The 16,326-nt window shown below is 41.4% G+C and overlaps 1 protein-coding gene across 1 annotated transcript; it reads left to right on the top strand.

Annotated features, from left to right (window-relative positions):
• pafah1b3 (platelet-activating factor acetylhydrolase, isoform Ib, gamma subunit) lies at positions 1 to 6,418 on the top strand. The gene is made up of 6 exons (XM_080745862.1): positions 1 to 47; positions 336 to 427; positions 1,012 to 1,101; positions 1,363 to 1,479; positions 1,754 to 1,876; positions 5,001 to 6,418. Exons 2-6 carry the CDS (start codon positions 347 to 349, stop codon positions 5,259 to 5,261), a joined length of 672 nt encoding a protein of 223 aa, XP_080601988.1. The 5' UTR covers positions 1 to 47; positions 336 to 346; the 3' UTR covers positions 5,262 to 6,418.
• Positions 6,419 to 16,326: the final 9,908 nt, after the last annotated feature.

Below are 16,326 nucleotides of genomic sequence, written 5' to 3'. Positions count from 1 at the left end.
GCATTTTTTACTTCCAGGAACTGAATTAGGAAAGCATATACAAAACGGTATTTTCCCTGTTTTTTGTTTTTGTTATGATTTGTTCGTGCGTGATTAAAACTACGACGTTTTAACGTCCACAACGAGCAACTGTGTCATAGAATTGCATGCTGGTTGTTGCCTTTTCCGTGCGTGACACAACTATCTTTTACGTTATTGTTCTGCAAGCATTTTACTGACCGCTCCTCAGTCATGATTCAGCACAGAGGAACGTTTGCGGATTAATCTCACATTGATCTGATTTGCATTGGTTGCGAAATCGATAACGTGATTGTGACTGTGTTTTCCAATCGCAGATAGAGAAGTAATGAGTGCAGAAGACTCAAACCCCGCCGCCACACCCACTCCTTGTGAGGACAGCCAAGGAGACGGACGATGGATGTCTTTGGTGTGTGTGTGTGTGTGTGTGTGTGTGTGTGTGCGCGCGTGCGTGCGTGCGTGCGTGCGTGCGTTGTGTATGTGTGATGTTCTGATTTTGATGTCCACATTTTGGACATCAGACTACTTGTACAGGCCGGGATGTCATGTCAAATTGTTCCCAATGTACTGCATGTTCATTTAGCCTAAGCTAGGTATCTGTTTGGGTGAGGTCATGGATAGGTTTGGATTGGGTATGGCTAAAGGTTTGGCTAATTGGAAATAGAATTAATGTAAGCCAGTGCAATGTCCCCTAAAGACAAGTTTTCAAAACCAAGATGGATGTTGTGCGAGAGACATAATTCATTGTTCTCAGTTGGTCCAGCTGTTTGATGCCTACACATTACAGTGCTTAAATCATTTCACTTGGCCTTAATTCCAGTTCACAGTTGCTTATTTAACATTTAGGCCTATTTAGGGTGCTGTTGCTTACTCCTACTGTATGCTTGATATCAGCAGAGTAGTATACAGTACAGTACATCATATTTTGCCATATGCTTCTTGTATAATAAGGTAATGCCTATCTATATGTTTTTGCTTTATCTTTCTATATAGCACAACCGCTTTGTGTCTGACAGCAAAGACAAGGAACCAGATGTCCTCTTTGTTGGAGACTCTCTTGTTCAGCTCATGCACCAATTTGCGGTAAGCCTTGTTCAGAGATGTGTGTGTGTGTGTGTGTGTGTGTGTGTGTGTGTGTGTGTGTGTGTGTGTGTGTGTGTGTGTGTGTGTGTGTGTGTGTGCGTGCGCGCTTAGCGCTACATAATATGCATGATTGCATTTGTCTTTATAGCATGACATTGCTTTTGACGGGATGACTTGCTTGTAACTCTGTGAGCATACAGCTCAACAAGGGATCGCACATACTGCAGTGTAGGCTATGTTATGTTATGGTTTTGTGTGCAGGTTTGGCGAGAGCTCTTTTCTCCCCTCCATGCCCTCAACTTTGGAGTAGGTGGCGATGCAACACAGCATGTACTATGGAGACTGAGCAATGGAGAATTGGATCACATCAGCCCAAAGGTATTATGTTAAAATCAGTGCAGTTCTTGTCTTCACAAAGATGCTACACAGCAACAGTATCCCATATACTGTGTATAGGATAAAATACTGTTGTTCATTTAACTTTTTACAAATGTTATCATAGCCATCAGATGGAACAACACACTTGAAAGCTTCTATCTTACTGCTACATAACATAAAACACACACAAGATGACTCTGAGAGTCAAGATCTCTAACTAAATATGTTAATCAAGTTGTCTTAATTATTTACGTATATTCTTGTCTCTGTCCAGGTTGTTGTGCTGTGGGTGGGCACCAATAATCACGGTCAAACAGCAGAACAGATCTGTGGCGGCATCATGGCCATTGTCCAAGTCATCAAGAACAAGCTCCGCCATGCCCATACCCTTGTACTTGTAGGTGTTTCTGAACTTGTCTGTTCCTTATCTTTTTATAGATTTTAGATTGCTATTGAAAATAGTTGAAATTCCCAAGCGTATGTGGCTGTTAGGGCCGATTCATACTCCACTTTTAGAGCCAAACTTATTTCAGTTGGGCTCTGTCCAAACTACAATATGACGTCATTCAGAGGTTCAGGGGGGTACCATCATTAATGTGGCTGTTCGGTGCCACCCATATTTTGTGACTCCCCGAACCAAACCGAAATAAATTTGTCTCTAAAAGTGGAGTATGAATCAGCCCTTACTTGTCTCATGACCATCCATGAGGTATGATATAACCTGCAGCAGATTTTCACGCAGCTAGTAGTAGACTACTTGATCTTGTCCTATGCTCATGTACTGTATTCAGTAAAACGTCAACAATGTGTTGTAACCCTATATGCTTTCACGCAGAGCTGTTTTGTAAATGCTTGTCCCATGAGGAACACTATGAACCGAACAAACGCAGTCTTGCATGCAATCTTACAATTAGAACTAAAGGGCGGCTTGCACCAACACAGATTAAGCCTTAACCTGGTTTAAATCAAGGTTTATCTTTTAATCCAGTTGCACCAAACTTTAAACCTAGTTTTCATTAATCAGGTTTAGTTTTAAACCATCCTTTTAATCTTGGTTTTACTTTTCATTCTAAACCTGGATTAATGTTAATCCTGTTGCACCACTACTTTAAACTTCGATTTAACATCAATAAGGGATTAATTTTAAACTTGCTGTAGAGGTGGTTTAAATGCAAACATGCCATTGACATGAATGGGGGTCCCCCTCCTGTGAGGGAAGCCTCACAGCAAGCCCTGCAGGCTTGCAACTGAAAGCTGCGGACAGCGTTTCACAGCTGAAAACAAAAATCTCATCATATTGTTGTCTTCAATACATCCTTGTACATCGGCTATTTTAAAATAGCGAACATTTAAATGTTTACAGGGATATAATACAGTCAGTTGTCATGGAAGTGGACTTCCCAACCAATATGGAGTTTTAATTTTTGAAATCGCTTCATAATTGACAAAACTATCAAACGGTGGTGTCTTTCTTTGCTTCCTATAGCCGCGCATCGCCGCGCTGTAGCGAGCGTCACCGTAGTATGACGGAGCGTTATAAAATTAAATATTTTTTGGCTGCAGGCGCTCTTCTTAACTCATTAAAAGCCTCAGACATTAACGGATTATAATATCCAGAGTGCCTCCCACCCCCCCCCATTCACGGCCGTTCTCTTATTTTGTCTTATTTTGAAGGCCACCGGAAGTACTTCCGGTCTGACGTCATCGGATCCTTCGACTGAACCGATCATTGTTTATGTGGAGCCATGCTGGATCGGCTCGTAGCGTTTATACATGTGTTTTATAAGCGAGCATCTGCCTCCATCTTCGCTTCTAAAGTGTAGTTTTGAGATAATGGACATTAAAGATGAGGCGGCCCGTCCACCTCAATGTTATGGGATGACTATTGTGTGCTCGTGGAGCCGTGATGATGACAAATCAGCGCGGATTTCGTCTCCGGAGCGTCGGCCATTGTACTAGGTATTTTTACTCGCCGTTACAGTAATATATTACTTTTCCCGCGACATCGCGTGGATGGCACTATAGATACTCTATTACTTTTCCCGCGACATCGCAGGGTTGGCTTTTAATGAGTTAACTCATCTGGTGCCGATCCCGAACTAGTTCGGCTTTATTTCAATCCAATACAATCTTTTTTTTATTAATTCACTTACCCCGAGCTGCTTGTAGAGTCGTGGGTGGTCCTGGCTCGCTAGCCGCTAGCCAGCTAGCCGTTCTACTCTGTCCGACGATATATTCCATTAAAAATGGTTTAAAATAGATTTTTGAGCTCCCCAATGTTCACCCGATGTTCGGCGCCGCTTCCGATGAGTACACGAGTGTGCCGATCCCGAAGTAGTTCGGCTTTATTTAATTAAATGAATAAAATGATAAGAGGCCTTCTGAAGCCTGGCTTGATTTTTGTAGCTACTAGCCGAAAGCTAACAACGTCCCAGCCGGCCGTAATTTGCTAACGCAATCGCCAATCTCCGCCTAATCCAATGAAAGACCGCATCTTTAAAGGCTTATATCTCTTTTTTGTGTTTTAGGAAAGCGGCGCGAGGTTTATTTACGGCGAAATCGCCCAAAAATGATCTTTTAGATGACAAAATGGGAATAGCCATTCTGTTAGCATCTTCATCCGGGACATTCCCATGCCGTGCATCAACGTGAGCACGTCAGGTCCTGGAAGCTGAAGTCCTGGAAGCTAAAGCGCTCGCCTATGAGAGATGCGCTGGCATTCTTTGGCCCCTAGAGGGCGCTGGCACGCAAAGAGTTAACATAGAAGGTGATAGGCATGCCCACATTCCCCCCGAAGTAAATATAAAAGTAACGTTAATGATATTAGGCTCAAGAGAATAGTTTATTCCAGTGTGTTTACATCGCAAATCCAAGATGGGGGGCATTTAATCCATGAATTAATCGCAGGTTATAGTTTTAATCACAGGTTATAGTTTTAATCACAGGTTAAGGGTTTAATCACAGATTTGTTAAGCAATGCTTAAATTTAAGTGGTGCAACGCACCTCGATTTAAAATAAATCCTAGATCAACAAACCCTTGATTAAGCCTAAACTAAGATTTATTTAATCTCTCTTGGTGCAATTGGACCTTTGAGTTCCACTAGAGGACATTTCCCTTAGAAAGTGCCATGTGCTGGTATCTCAGCCCATTTACCCAACCTCTGTCATAGCAAGATACAACTTTGCCCAGCTTGGTAAATAATACACACAAGAAGACTGAGATAGAAGATGCAGTAAATCCATTGTTTGGGGACAATATGGTATGGTTTCCTGATGACCTTCAGTAAAATTAGAGAAAGTCATGGTTTAACAAAATTAAGACTGTGTCTGCATTGTTCCAAAGAGGTTGGCTACATTACTGCCAATTTCCTTCTGTTTTGCTTTACCAAAAATATACTTGCACCCTTATTTACAAACCAGTGTACATACTGACACCTCTAGTATAATAAGATAATACAAAATAAATGGCCTTTATAGGTGTTAGAGCTCTCAGTTACACATAATCTTTGCTGTTTTCCAGGGGGTATTGCCCAGGGGTAGGATGCCCAACCCGCTACGGGAACGTAACGCTCAGGTTAACCGGCTGGTCAAGGAGGCTGTGTCCTCTCTCCCCCACGCCTCCCTCCTGGATGTGGACCCTGGCTTTGTCCACTCCGATGGCGCCATCAATCACCAGGACATGTATGACTACCTCCATCTGACTCCACAGGCCTACCAGGCCGTGTGCCAACCCATACACGCCCACCTTAAGTCCATGCTAGAGAAGCCAGCCGAACAATGAGGAGCCAACCAGTTACCCACAACACTGACTGGATCACAGACCGACACTACCGCAGTGTTCCCTGTCTCTGTTTATGGAGAGCACCAAGCCCAATTTATGCCTTGGCGACAAAGTATAGTGACGTGTCACTCGACAAAAATAACGCAGAAACAGAAATATTATTTCTGCCGTGCGACATGTCGCATAAGCATAAATCAGGCTTCACACTGTTGTTACCTTATTAATACCTTAATCAATGTGCGGATCAAATAGTGGCACGTTTAAGATAGAAGAGTAGTTTGTGTAAGTTCTCTCCATGGCCAGGGTTGGTGACCACTGTCACTATTAATGGGACCATAAACTCCTTTGTGTTTATGCTGCATTTGCAAGTTAAATGTGCTGCAATATGCCAGGATATCTGGTGAAAACGGAGTAAATAAAGATTAGAACTGCCCTCACTTCTTAAGTAATGAAAATTTGCTTTGAATAATGTATTTAGTTTGTCAGGCTCAATATATGTTTTTCTCATCTTTTCTCTTTGATGTGGCTTCATTTGTATGTATGCATTCAGGTGACAAGATTTGTTTTTTTCTTCTTTTTTTGTAACTGTAATCAATCAATGGCAAAATACATCTATCCACTCTACTATTTGATCGTTATGCTATATGTTGTAATATTATAATTGCCATTCCACCATTGGCCCCTGTTTACAATTTGTCACACATGTTTAAAGCAATGTTTATCACAGGTTTTGCTTGGCTGCAGAGATATTGTATGTATTTGAGTAGATTGTTAAGCTGTTGTATGGGTATATATGCGTACATGCTTGTGCTTCAATCTCCTCTAAGGCCACGGTCACACTGCACTTTTATTCTACCTATGAGGGTGGATTCTGCCAATGCATTTCAATGGAAATGGTCAGTAAATGGCAGCAAACCCCTCCATTCCCAATTGAAGTGCATTGTCAGAATCCGCCCTCATAGGTAGAATAAAAGTGCTGTGTTACCGTGCCCTTAAGAAATAAAGGCCTATTTGACTCCCTTTGCAAGGTTTCACGTTACCGCTTCACTACGGCTCATGAAGATATTTGGACAAGGACTGTTACTGAACTTGAATGATGTTTCAGGGATGGCTGATTCTGTGATGTCAGAATGCATTAAATGCAAAACCAAGGCACATTTTGGGCGTTCTTCATTGATTGCTGACAATCCCACGTGTAGTGCATGTACAGTACAAGTGAGTTATTGCCTTTGGGTGACTGGTTTTGGGTATTATATAAGAAAATAGTTTGAACAATTGGCTGATAATTGTGATTGAGTGCACTTTCCCAAACCTCTTCCATATAGTATCGGTCCATAAATGGAAACTCCCAAGTTCTCGTCAAGGCATTAAAAGGGCTAGATGAAGAGATTTCTTCTCTGCCCAGATCAAATTTCCTTTTAGGTGTGTATTTACATGCGGGAGAGTGACTTTTGGGTATTCAGTGTGCCAGTTATGACAGCGCCGTAAGAATAAGTACTCAGCTGTGACTGATTGCAGGAATATCTGTCTTGCATGAAGTATTTATGCTGCTGAACATTAATCTTTGATACTCAAATGTCCAATTTCACAATACATATTACACAACCACACCATTCTCCCCTTGCACTAAGTGCTTGGTAAGTAAAGAGGACAGCTACAGTATGTCCTATCACTAGAATATGATATCTCATCACATTTGGTGGTTGAGAGATTAGTGTTATTGTTAAATAATCACATTTCAAAACATAATAGACTGAATTGACAAAACCATACCTGAAGCATTATTCACATATTGTTCATTTTACTGTTCAGACAGAAAATGAGAGCCCATTTTTCCCTGTTTAGTTTGTATTGTCTGCTGCTATACTGTAGGTCAGTATCATGTGGGTCCCACATGCCTTTGAGCCATTATTCAACAGCCTTGACTCAACAATATTTTCTTTTGGCAAAAATATACTCTTTCCACTGAGTCCTAACAAACCCCCATGACAGGTATGGGTGGAGTAGAGACATGCTTCGTGAAAATATGACAGTCATTGAATGAGACATCATTCTGAGCAAATTCAAAACAAAGCTTTAAAAAGGCCCCCAACAAGCAAATGTTTCATTTCTTCAGTAGGACCCCATGTTATTGGAGGCCACTTTGTGACAAGACACAGCATGGAATCAAAGGTTTTGCTTCTAGTTTTGATACTGGTACCACTCATTGATGAAGGCCAAGGTATTTATTTATACATTTTATTTAGGTGGCATGAGATTTTGCATGAGATTTGAAATGGAAATATGTATACCTGTACATATTCATATAGTTATATCTGAATTAAATTAATTGCTTTTCTCCATAGGAATTCCTAAAAACGATGAACAGGCCATGAGTGTCACCACTGTGACAGATGGTATGTACCATGTAATCTTTCGTTCCTCTTGCATTGCCCTCCCTTTAGTACTTTTAAAGTGCATGCAACAAAGGTTACAAATATGGTGCGGATGGTTCTGTGCTTATGCTTTGGGCTGAGCCACCACAACAGCCACAAATCGACAAACCTCTGGAGTCAAGCAAACATTTGCTGGGACGACACCTTGTAACATTTGATGGCTTCAAAGAGGGCAACCTCAGAAAGTCATGGGAGGCTTACATGGTAATTGTATCTGTAAACAATTCTTTGTAAGAGTAAAGTGCAACAATAATTTGTCTGGCAAACTGACTGGGTTGATGTTGTTGTGAGATGTGTGTTTTTACGTCTGCTAAATACAACTATTAAAATAATAATATACATAGTCCGATCAAGTACAATCCCATGAGGCCAACTAAACTAATGGTAATTATAACTTAAGTATTCAGAACTGTGCCAGTTCAGTGTGCTTGACCTTTTTCAATATGTTTAGTGAGCAATGTTCCAGGTTTGAACACTGAAGTGACTCGTGGAACTGAGGATCAGCCCGGCGCCCCCAGAGAGCAGAGCAGACTGTGTGTCTGTAAAGGTTAGTGACACCAGAATAAATACGGTCCAGGTTTGACTTAGTGACTGAGTATAATTCAATTCAATATACTAGCTTCAAATATTCAATCAATATCTGCATACAGGTTTATCACTGACTATGCTTATCTTTGTCCAATTCAGGGCAGAGAAGAGAGGGGATGAATGCCAACTGCAGATGTCACCAAAATGGCAAACGTTCCCGCAAATGTGAGTTACCAATAGGCATTGAAACAAAGATAATAATGAGAAGAAGCATAGTGCTTTATGTAATAAATGTCAATAAATCTCCATATAGGGATTGTGTATGTGAAGTACCTCCATCCTTGATAATGTGAACATCTTGATAACACAAAATCGAATTATTAACCTTAAGTATTCATTAGTGTGCTTTTTCTCTTATCCCATGGTACCATTCACTACCGACACACCCGTGAAGGGGCAAAAAAGTGTCTGACAAGGAAATATGAGAACAAGAGGATATGCCGCAGGTTCTCAGGAATGAAGAGGGGCGTTAACCAGAGAAACACTCCCAGCGTCCCCATCTGAACTGCAAGCGTAGTGCCTTTCATGCATAGAGGATACATGTCTCCTCAGATATGTGATACCTAACATTTCTACAGTCCAATATTAATGTTCTACATTGCTCTTAACATTAGTCATGGTGATTGCAATTGTGTGACAAAAACTCTGTTTGTATAACTACCTTTTCCAAAGATGATTATCACTTGTTTTCACAAATGCATTTTTGTTGTAACAGTAAAAGAACTTCATATTACTCAGTATCCAACATTCTATAACCATGATTTGCATAATATAGAGTGCATGATTTGATTAGTAGAGAGTGATGTATTACCACAATAAAGTCTCAATGAAAAATAGCTTTTTTAACATTTGATTTATGAAAATAATTACTAGAAATGACATGACACATCCTATTACAAAGATAATTTACATAATATGAGATTATGAGGCATACATCTGGTTTAAACAGGCATCAAATCTGAAAACTATACCAATACAAACATTACACTACAAAAGAATGATAAGACGTGGGCAGTGCAATAGTAGAAGGGACATGACCCTTTCACTCAATATATTAAATAATATTTTGTGTTGTATATTAAGAACAGTAAAAACATGTTGACACAAGTACAGTTGAAAACGATTACTATGACAAAATATGAAAACATAATGTTTGGCAAGCCCTTAATTGACATGATTTGAAAATATGGCATCACTTGAGAACATAATCTCAAATGCCTTCGGTCATGTTCAAGTTTGTTGAAGGCTAATAGTAATAAAGACAGAGGGATCATATTGACTTGCAAACCTATAGGAATTCTCTGCACACAGTAAAATCCTCTGTGGATTTCACTGTGTAGAAAACTCAGTGGGTCAGTCGCTCACTGATGACAGGCAGAGACAGAGCAAGCAGGGCCACCAACATCACACCACCTAGGGACTGGAGCGGTCGGGCAGATGCGTGATCTAAGAGAGTCAGAGAGAGAGAGCAAAAGGTGAGGAATAACTGGAATGGCATTCGTAATGTTTTACCTCCTATTTCAATGTGTTAACAAGCAACATGGGGGAAAAAAGGCCCAAGGGCTGGTCACTTACTGATAAGCAATTGTTTTGTCTGGGACATTGTGATGTTGGTCACGGGGTTCTTTGCCTTGCATATGTAGTTCCCTTCATTCGGTTTTGTGGCCATTATTTTTATAGTCGCGGTAATATCAAGCACTGATTGTTGGCTGTTGAAGAACCACTGGTAATCGCAATCTGGACGAGAGTCAGCATGGCAATTCAGGTACACAGAGGCCACTTTGCCCTGTTCCGCAGAATCTGGTCCTGTGATTGTCACATTTAGAGGGCCATCTGTAGAGACACACTTCAGTCAAATATTGCATTGTAAAGTTGCAATCACAAACTGGGCAATTCTCCTATAAACATTTAATAGAATATTCAATCACTGAGAGACATAGACGGTAACATAGAGGTTGCAATCATGCAGCTGCTTTACATAATTAGAACATATCTAATGACTTTAGATCACTGTGAAAACGTCCCTTGGATAATTACATACACCCATTCCTAAGTAGGCTATAGGCCTATATCAAATCAATGTCATTCATTCTCATTCACATATACAGTAGCATCAACACAGCACATATTTACTCACAGTTCACGAGCAGCATGTATTCAGGGCTCACATGTGGGCGGATGGTATTGGTAGCAACACAGGCATAGTTCCCATCTTCGGATACGGTGACCGGATTGAAGTGCAGTGAGTCGTTCATGATGCAGTAAGACATGTTTGAGTCGACGGAGGAGCAGTTGTTGTCAAGACGTGTGCCATTCTTCATCCAGTAGATAGAAAGAGAGTCATAGAGCCCAGTAACCTCAGTTACCTCACAGGTCAGAGTTAGGTTGTGGGAAGCTATTGGTATTGTGTCTGCTTTAACCATCACAGACGTTATACCCTCTAGAGATGGAAAGAAATGCTATTAGTCAGGTTAAGAGCATCATCAATTTGAATATGACCACAGCGCAGCACCTTGTTGAAGCTACTATCCAGAGGTAAATAAAAACAATGTCCAAACTACATTAAAGATGGCACCGCATCTGGTGTCCAAGCCGGTGTGCCCTCTTCTTCAAATCATTTGACATTGTCTGCCAGTATCATCACCGCTACACACACACCCACACACACACATGTGCATTACTGTGGGTGTGTAGGCCATAGATCATCACGTCCCCAGAAGGGGCACCAAAATGCACTTAGCCAATCATCATTCATAATAATAATAATCATAAATGATGAAGCTGAAGTATTGAAATTTAAACTGGAACACACCTACAATAGGCACCATTAGACCATTAGCCTATAAGTAACATAATATAAACATTTGATTGAAATAATGAATGAGTTATGGTGTGTCACGTGCATCAAGTGCAACACATGCGTCGGTGTGTTTGTCATGGATGTATCAGGTGCATGCATGTCCTGGGCTCGCATGTCCTCGGTTTTGCGATGTGGGTGTATATCGCGTCAGTTTAATTGTAGATACAACACTTAATTCCCAGTTTAAAAACTAAATCACAACAATGTCACTATTTAGAAACACGCCAACGTGGATTATACACAAAAAAGCCAAAGCTTTCCAATGTGGTCCACCTGAGACAGAACAGCACACAACAAGCTATAAACAAGCATGAAACAAATACAAATAAATCCTTATATATAAAGTTGGGAGCAATACATATAGGACAAGAGGTACCCCAAGATAAGAATCCAATGCAGAGTGGGCTATCTGGGGTAACTAACTATTAGTGTTAAGAAGGAGCCATTGTTTGAGGTCATTCTTAAATCTTGCTAGGGGATTTTGGGACTTCAGGGCTGAAGGGAGGGTGTTCCACTGAGTACTAGCGACTGCGTCAATAAGCGTCCCGAAACCAGGGGGAACAAGATCATATCAACTTCCCCTGGTTTAGTACCTGTGAGCATCCCTCACTCTGGGCAGGTAAGATCCTGAAGACCAGGCACAAAGCACTGAGATACTCTCTCCTCCACTCTTAGCCATCCCAGGCTACTGAAGTGGGCGGAGGTAAGATGAGACCTGGGGTTCAATTTTAGAACCTCACAAGCTTAATTGATCCCTTCCAATCCCCATGACAATTGTTGAAAGAAAGGGGAGGCAACAGGAGTCGGGGACAGAGCAGAAACTAATTTGTACAGAGATAAGCACCTTATAGTGCTCAAGTAACTCTCTCCATTGCGTGAATTGGGCTTGCATGCACGCACGCACACATGCACGCACACATGCACGCGCACACACACACACACACACACACACACACACACACACACACACACACACACACACACACACACACACACACACACACACACACACACACACACACGCAAACATAATGGGGGGGAGTTACCTGAGCACTTTAAGGTGCTTACTGTATCTCGGTGGGATGTTTATGCCCCGCCTCCTGTAGCCTTCCAGTTCTTTATGCAATTGTTATGGGGATTGGAGAGGCGGTGATCAATACACACAGCAGAGGCAATACACACAAATCACAAAACCAGGGAGGAGAGCCCAGGGCATACACAATACATCTATGACACGCTCGCATCTGACACACCAAAGTTCATTCAATATTATGACCAAATGGGCCTTCCTGTGTGGAGTTTGCATGTTCTCCGCGTGTCTCCTAGGGTAGATACCCTCACAAAAACATGCAGTAATCCTGGTCTCTATACTGCCTCTCCTTGGCCAGCCGGGGCCCTCAACAGGCGTGGCAGAGGGAGAGCAAAGGCCAGGATTACAGTTTAGGCAATTGGCCTAAATGGGTTACAAAATTGTGAGATAAAAGTTATTAAAAAATCTATATATATTATGACCAAATGATGTATCTGTATTACCTATAATGGTCTAATGGTATTGTAGTTTTGCCTCCGCTCAAATGTAATTAGACAGCTGTTTCCAGCTGTAATAATGTGAAGTGCTAACTTACCAACGACCTTGATCATTTTTGTGGTAGTGCTGTTTTTCCCCGTCACATTGTTGTGGGCCATGCAGAGGTATTCGCCGCTCATGTTCAAAGTCATATAGGGGATGGTAAACATGGAGGTGTTGGCCTTAAGGGAACCATTGAAATACCAGCTGAACTGGCTGGGAGGTTCTGACTTGGCAGAACAGAGGAGAACCACTTCCTGACCCGTCTCAGCAAGAGATGGTCCAGAGATGACAGGCTTGTCTGGTCCAACTGAAAGAACACAGGATTGTGGGTGCATGCTGCTTAGTGCATGTGAGAACTTATCAAGGGCTACTTACTTATAATTCATCAAACGACCATCCATATAGATGAAATGAATAGATAAAAAAAGTGAAGCATCATCTATCACAATTTTTACAAGGCTAATTAATCATGCACATACTGTACATCTACACACAACTTGAAACGTTGCATTTAAGATTATGAACATTTAGTGACTTTAGTGAATTCTACTTATGATCTTTGACCTTTAAAAGCAGAAATGAATCTGTTAGTGCTCTTTTCTCTCATTGGAGAAAACAGTTGTGCTGTGATGATGTGTTACATGAGATTACATGTCCGTGTTCATGATGAACTGAGTCAGATATCAAATAGTGGAAAGTACATAGCATTTGAGGAAACACCACTAATACACAGTCATTACAGGGATGGCTAATGGCTATTGTAATTGGGTGGCGATGTAAGCCACTATTAAATGCAAGATGGAAAACACACATGCACGCACGCACGCACGCACACACTCACTTACACACACACTCTCTCTCTCACACACACACACACACACACACACACACACACACACACACACACACACACACACACACACACACACACACACACACACACACACACACACACACACTGTGTATACAGTATACAACGTGTATATATACGCATAAAACAAACAGTTCAGAAATGTGTGTTTGGTAGATTATTTCACTGTTGTCGGCAACCTTTACACCGCTGGAAAGCCTGTTTATTGGCCTTTTAAATGGTGCCCCATTAGTAAGGAACATGCATAACTAAGGGCACATACGGGCACAAGGGCATAAGCACCACAGCTGAGTATGTCGGTCCTGTCCATGAACAATTTGACAAATCCTCTCTACCAATGCCATACAGCTTATTCTGCTTCCTACACCATGGTACCTGGGGTCCCCCGGTCTGTTAGAGTGGGATCCTATGGGAGAGACAGAGGCTACAGTAGGCTCTGTCTCTCACTGTTTATTAATCATAAAAACACAATTAAGCATCACACATTGCCTTTTCTTAGTTTCCTAGGCCAATTACCAAATATGTTGTTCCCCTCTTCTCTCTCTTCAGTGGTGGAACGCTAAGTTACTTGCGACGCATTGAGAGCTTGTATATCGGCTATTTTAAAATATATATAGGGCTGATTTAATGTTTGTTTTGTAATAATAATCAAAATCTACAAAGTAACTAGTAACTCAAGCTTTCATATAATTGTAATGGAGTAAAAGTACAATGTTTGGATCTGAGGTATACAAATACCTCAACATTGTACTTCAGTGCTAATGGGGTTTTCCCCCTCAAGCTTCAATGTTATGTGTTTTTTTATGTTCGTTTGATGTTGCTTTTTCCTTTCTGTTCCTTTTGGGGTTGTTTTGTTTTTCTGTTGGGAAGGTTTGTTGTGAGGGACCAACTAGGAAATTCTAAAATGTTCTACTGTGCTTGCTGTGCGTATGGTTTGAACCACAATTATGACAGAATATAAATTTCTAAGTTTCAATGTAAGGGGAGCGAATATACCGCATAAGCGAACCAGCATTTTGGGGGTTTTGCGATCTAAATCAATTGACTTTGCATTTATACAGGAGTCTCATCTTTTAAAAGAGCATTCCAACCGATTGGCTAATAAACATTATCGTGTTTTAGCCTTTTCAGCTGCTTCTTCCAAAACCAAGGGAGTAGCCATATTGGCTAGACGTAACCTTAGGTTGGATTTTTTGGGTGATTGGTCTGACAGTGACGGGAGGATAGCTGTTGCTAAAATCCGCTTGGAGGGTAAAATGCTAGCACTAGTCTCTGTGTATGCTCCAAATGTTTTAGACAAAGAGTTTTACAAATTACTAACTAAAACCTTATTGGAACTGACGGATTTCAAAATCATTGTTGGTGCTGACTTCAATGCAACATGGCAACATAACCTAGATAGATCCACTGGGGTAGAAAGCAGAGAACAAGCACTAGCGTCTGCAGAACTACGTGCTTGGGCAAACTCAACTGGCTTACTCGACATCTGGCGTTTAATGAACCCAACGGTTAGAGATTTTTCTTTTCTGTCGGGTAGGCATGCTTCATTCTCTAGGATCGATTACGTTTTTGCCCCTGTTAGCTTGTTTCATAAAATTGCCAAGGTAGAGTTGCTCCCAATGTCACTCTCGGATCACAAGGCGGTGCTGTGTGTTGCTTCACTGAAACAGGTTATAGATAGAGCTCCTAGATGGCGGTTTAACACCACACTGCTGCGCGATGCGGCATTTGTAGCTCAGTTTCAAACTGGTTTGCGTGAATTTATAAATATCAATACAGGCTCAGTTGAGGATCCCAGAATTCTTTGGGATGCAATTAAAGGCTTTATCAGGAGTAATACAACCCTCTATGCGTCCACTCAGAGAAAATTAAGGTCAGCCAAACTGGTGGAATTGGAATCTCGGTTTTCTACTTTGGATAATTCTCTCCAAAATAACTTTGATGTTAGTACAGCAACTCAGAGGGAGCTAGTTAAGAAAGAAATTAACTCCATTCTCAAGCGCCGCTCAGAATTTCAAATGAAACGCACAAGGCAAAACTACTATTTTAATAGTGCAAGACCCAGTCACTTACTGGCTTTACGTCTTAGATCCAATGAGCATTTTGCTGATATTGTTAGTGTCAAATCAACAACGGGAGCCATGGTTACAGAACCCAAAGAGGTCAATGCCACGTTTCGTGCTTTTTATGATGAGCTCTACACCTCCGAGGTCATTCACGATGATGCAGTATGCAATAATTTTTTATCCAACATACAGTTACCAACCCTTAGCGAGGCGGATGCGGAAGCCTTAGATAAACCGCTCCATCTGGCGGAATTACAGGAAGCTGTGCTCGCAATGCGTAGGGGCAAGTCGCCTGGTTTGGATGGGATACCCCCTGAACTTTATGCCATCTTTTGGGAAGATCTAGGTCAGCTGATGCTAGACATGTTTCGATATGCAATTGAAAGTGGCTCTTTCTCCAGGGATGTGAATGTAGCTATTATATCATTATTGTTGAAGAAGAACAAGGATCCCACAGATTGCGCAAGCTATAGACCGCTTTCACTTTTGAATTCTGATCTAAAAGTTTTTGCTAAGGTGCTTGCGCGTCGCTTGCAGGGTTTTATGACCACCTTAGTACACTGTGATCAGACAGGTTTCATAGGAACTAGACTAGCCTCTGATAATACTAGACGACTATTGCATATCATCGATAGGGCTAAGGAGCTGAGGACCCCCGCCGCAGTGTTGTCGCTC

The sequence above is a fragment of the Nannobrachium achirus genome (genome assembly GCF_963921795.1).
Source record: "Nannobrachium achirus genome assembly, chromosome: 2".
Taxonomy (NCBI): Eukaryota; Metazoa; Chordata; class Actinopteri; order Myctophiformes; family Myctophidae; genus Nannobrachium; species Nannobrachium achirus.
Note: the sequence above shows the minus strand (reverse complement) of the source record. Positions and strands in the feature narration are given on the sequence as shown.